Source organism: Carcharhinus amblyrhynchos, unplaced genomic scaffold (assembly GCF_965287045.1).
Source record: "Carcharhinus amblyrhynchos unplaced genomic scaffold, sCarAmb.v2.hapA chromosome_1068, whole genome shotgun sequence".
Classification (NCBI taxonomy): Eukaryota; Metazoa; Chordata; class Chondrichthyes; order Carcharhiniformes; family Carcharhinidae; genus Carcharhinus; species Carcharhinus amblyrhynchos.
This window is the reverse complement of record NW_027650808.1, coordinates 210-4,766: the sequence shown is the minus strand read 5'-3', so window position 1 is coordinate 4,766 and position 4,557 is coordinate 210. Positions and strand designations below refer to the sequence as shown.

General features: G+C 57.0%; 1 protein-coding gene across 2 annotated transcripts; it reads right to left on the bottom strand.

The window, feature by feature from the left end:
* Positions 1 to 370: 370 nt before the first annotated feature.
* On the bottom strand, positions 371 to 3,936 carry rnaseh2c (ribonuclease H2, subunit C). Of its 2 annotated transcripts, none has more exons than XM_080184959.1 (4): positions 3,721 to 3,936; positions 3,257 to 3,375; positions 2,655 to 2,774; positions 371 to 550 (listed from the first exon to the last, which is right to left on the bottom strand). In XM_080184959.1, the coding sequence occupies exons 1-4, from the start codon at positions 3,869 to 3,871 to the stop codon at positions 524 to 526; spliced, it is 417 nt and encodes a 138-aa protein (XP_080041085.1). In that variant the 5' UTR covers positions 3,872 to 3,936; the 3' UTR covers positions 371 to 523. The 2 variants fall into 2 exon arrangements, with proteins under 2 accessions (XP_080041085.1, XP_080041086.1); XM_080184960.1 differs by having other exon boundaries at positions 2,655 to 2,776; positions 3,262 to 3,375.
* Positions 3,937 to 4,557: the final 621 nt, after the last annotated feature.

The following is a 4,557-nucleotide window of genomic DNA, read 5'->3' as shown; positions in this document are numbered from 1 at the left end:
TCGCACTGCTGCTTCACAGCTCTAGAGATCTGGGTTCAATTCCCGGCTTGGGTCACTGTCTGTGTGGAGTCTGCACATTCTCCTCGTGTCTGCTTGGGTTTCCTCCCCCAGTCCAAAGATGTGCGGATTAGGTTGATTGGCTATGCTAAGAAATTGCCCCTTAGTGTCCTGGGATGTGTAGGTTAGGAGGGATTAGTGGGTAAAATATGTAGGGATATGGGGGTAGGGCCTGGGTGGGATTGTGTTCGGTGCAGACTTGATGGGCTGAAGGGCCTCTTTCTGCACAGCAGGGTTCAATAATTCGTATAAACCTCACCCTCCTCATCCCCAAAACCAATCCAACATCATAGAAGAGACTTGGATAAATGTCTTTTGTTAAAAAAAATCCTTTATTTATGCTTCCCACGTCTGCGCTGTCTCCCCGCAGATATCCAACTCCTGTGCCTGGCAGCTGATGATGGGATGTGGGGTTTGGGGGGCCGAATCTGCTACTCCCCCTCCGTCAGTCTCCTCTCGCCAGCGCTCACTCATCTTCCACGGGAGCCTGGAGCTGTAAAGTACAACACAGCACCCGTCTCACACATCGATTCGAACATCCGCCTTTCACACTGGGTAGCCCTGGTTGGAATGTCCCCAGCGTTTACCTCTGCGACTGATCTCGCCCCAGGTTATTGCGTCTCTCTATACAATACTCCCAGCAGAAGCAGCCGGTTCCCTCTCCCACACTCATCCACATCAGATTCAGGGTTATTTATTTTTTTCTTTACTCATTTGTGGGACATGGATGTCACTGGCTGGACCAGCATTTACTGCCCATCCCTAGTTGCCCCTTGGAGGGGCAGTTGAGAGTCACCCACATTGCTGTGTCTCTGGAGTCACATGTAGGCCAGACCGGGGTAAGGACGGCAGATTTCCTTCCCTAAAGGGAACCGGATGGGGTTTTCCCCACAATGGGTCATCAGTAGATTCTTAATCCCAGATATTTTTAATTGAATTCAAATTCCACCATCTGCCGTGGTGGGATTCGAACCCGGGTCCCCCAGAACATTACCTGAGTTTCCGGATTAATAGTCTAGCGATAATACCATAGGCCGTCACAAGGAAGTCTTACATTAACGCTGCAATGGAGTTACTGTGAAAATCCTCTAGTTGCGACACTCCGAGCCAAATGGCCTGCTCCTAATTTGCACTAATGCGCTTCAGGAGCTGTGAGGGCACGTGTCCACACGGTGACGTGGAGAGGTTTAGGGAGGGAATTCCAGAGAATTTAGCACAGCCAATGCACCCTAACCAGCATGTCTTTTGGACTGTGGCAGGAAACCGGAGCACCCGGAGGAAACCCACGCAGTCACAGGGAGAATGTGCAGACTCCACACAGTCAGTTACTCCAAGCCGGGAATTGAACCTGGGTCCCTGGCGCTGTGAGGCAGCAGTGCTAACCCACTGTGCCCCCCCTCCCCCCCCACTGCAAGCTCAGACTTCAGTGAAATCTGCCCCCCCACCCCACTTGCTCAATTCCCCTATGTAACTGGGCTAGAGAGAGCCAAGAAGCACGGTGTTCACACAGGAACAGGAGGAGGCCATTCAGCCCCTTGAGCTCAGTTGGATCTCTGCTGCTCTGCATCTTAATTCCCCATCTCCCTGCCTTGCTTCTATGGCACTTAACACCCCCTGCACCCCACCTTCCCTTCCCACCCCCTGCACCCCCCCCCCACCTTCCCTTCCCACCCCCTGCACCCCCCCCCCCACCTTCCCTTCCCACCCCATGCACACCCCCCCACCTTCCCTTCCCACCCCATGCACCCCCCCCACCTTCCCTTCCCACCCCCTGTACCCCCCCCCCACCTTTCCACCCTCTTTTACCCAACAAAAATCTCAATCTCAGTTTGGGATATTTCCAATTGACCCCACCACAGCCTCGACAATTCTCAGGGGGAGAGAGTTCCAGATTCCCACTCCCCCCTCTGTGTGAGGAAGCACTTCCCAATATCACCCCCCCAACACTGGCAGGCTCCAATTTTAACATTCTGCAGCACCCCCCTCCCCACTTTGTTCTGGACTCTCCCCCTCCCAACCACCAGAGGAAATAGTTTCTCTCTCTCGACCCTATCCAATCCTCTAACCATCTTAAACCCCGCTCGTTCCGCCACACGCGAGGGAACACCAGCCTCCTCTGAATTTAAAGAAGTTTAAAATTTATTTGTGTAAGCAGTAAGCTTACATTAACACCGTAATAAGTTACTGTGAAAATCCCCTACTCGCCACATTCTGGTGCCGGTTCGGGTTACGCTGAGGGAGAATTTAGCACGGCCAATGCACCCTAACCAGGACGTCTTTTGGACTGAGAGGGGAAACTGGAGCACCTGGAGGAAACCCATGCAGACATGGGGAGAACACGCAGACTCCACACAGACAGTGACCCGAGGCGGGAATTGAACCCAGGTCCCTGGTGCTGCGAGGCAGCAGTGCTGACCACACTGCCTGTCCTTGGATTTAACCCTTTCACCCTGGATGGTTCTGGTGAATCAGCCTTGCAACACCTCCGAGGATAATATTTTCTCATGAGGGGCGGGGAGGGTGCTGGAGGGAAGGGGAATGGGGGTGTGGCGATGGAAGAGGAAAAGGTTTGAGACGACTAAAATAAAAATACTCACAGCCTCGGCAAGTTGTGGCCAGCTCAGGGCCATGACGACAGTGTCATCGGCAGTGGGGGGAGTCTCGAGGTTCCAGTAAGTCAGCGAAGAGAATGTAGACTTGACCCTGACTGTCCGGTCCTGCAACGGAACACACGTTCTTATAAGAACATAAGAAATAGGAGCAGGAGTAGGCCATCTAGCCCTTCGAGCCTGCCCCGCCATTCAATAAGATCATGGCTGATCTGTCGTGGCGCAGTTCCACATTCCCGCCCTCTCCCCATAACCCTTAATCCCCTCTCTTATCAAAAACCCATCAACCCGCGTCTTAAAAATATTTAGCGAGGTAGCCTCCACCACTTCATCACCTGGGATTAACTCGTCTAATGTCACTGCAATCCGCACCGCGGGAGGGTCAGCGCTGAGGGAGCACTACACTGTGGGAGGGTCAGCGCCGAGGGAGCACTACACCGCAGGAGGGTCGGCGCCAAGGGAGCGCCGCACTGTGGGAGCGTCAGTGCCAAGGGAGCGCCGCACTGCAGGGGCGCGGGGGTTTCAGTGTTGAACCAGCCTGTTCCCATCACAGTCCCCAATGTGGGAAGGATGAGTGAATGCTCCCTTACCTCCTCCTCCTCCTCCAGGCTGGGCTCACGGTCCTCCTTCAGAACGAGTCCAACGTATCCCGGGGGCACAGGGAGCTCCCGTCCCTGCAGGGCCCGGCCCCGATAGGACACCTGTAACTCTGAAAGAAATAATGTGTTACCAATTCACCCTCAGACTGGGAGAGGAGAGGGGAGAGGGGAGAGGGGAGGGGAGAGGGGAGGGGAGAGGGGAGAGGGGAGAGGGGAGGGGGTGGAGGTGGGAGAGTGGGGGAGGTGGAAGGGGTGGGGGTGGTTGTGGTCTGGGTGTCGGGGGAGGGAGAGGGAGAGGGGAGGGGGATGGGGTGGAGGTGGGAGAGTGGGGGAGGTAGAAGGGGTGGGGGTGGTTGTGGTCTGGGTGTCGGGGGAGGGGGGGGCTATGGTCTGGGGGGGGGGGGAATGTTACAGTCCAGGGGGAGGGGATGGTGGTGTAATGGGCTAGTACCTACCCTCCTCTTTGCGCTGAATGGCGGCGGTAAAATACTGACTGACTTTTGCATCTCCATTGGACTGGATCCGGGCGGGGATCAGGTGGAGTGGATCCCCCAGAGGGGCTATCAGAGAGCTCAGGTCCAGCTGAATGGCCACATTGCCCGACATTCTGTAACAGAGAGAAAGAGACTAGAATCAGCAGGAATTGAGGGGGGGGGTGGATATCGGGCCCCGCGAGGATGTGGGGGGTGGGGGGGAATTTGGCCCCTCTCGGGTTCCTCCCCCCAGTCTCAGAGCCACTCTTCCCTCCCTCACCCGCTTCTCTCTGTCGCTGTCCGGAAGCCGGAACCGGAAGTCTGCCCGCCTCCCGCCACCCCCCAGTGCACTCTGGGAGCTGTAGTTTCACCGCCTACAGCCGCTGTTGCCGCGGTAACGGGGCCGAGCAGCCGGGGTGGAGCCTGAGGCCCGGGGGGGGGCGGGGGGAGAGCGGACAGCGCAGGGACTCGAACCCCACCCTCCCTCAATTCCCCCACCTACCCACAACACACCCACACCCCACCCCACCCCCTACCCCTCTCACCCCCCACTCTCCTCATCCCATACCCCCCTCACTCCCTGATCCCCTCACCCCATACCCCCCTCACCCCATACCCTCCTCACCCCCTCATCCCATACCCCCCTCACCCCATACCCTCCTCATCCCCTCACCCCATACCCCCCTCACCCCATACCCCCCTCACCCCATACCCCCCTCATCCCCTCACCCCATACCCTCCTCACCCCATACCCCCCTCATCCCATACCCCCCTCACCCCATACCCCCCTCATCCCCTCATCCCATACCCTCCTCACCC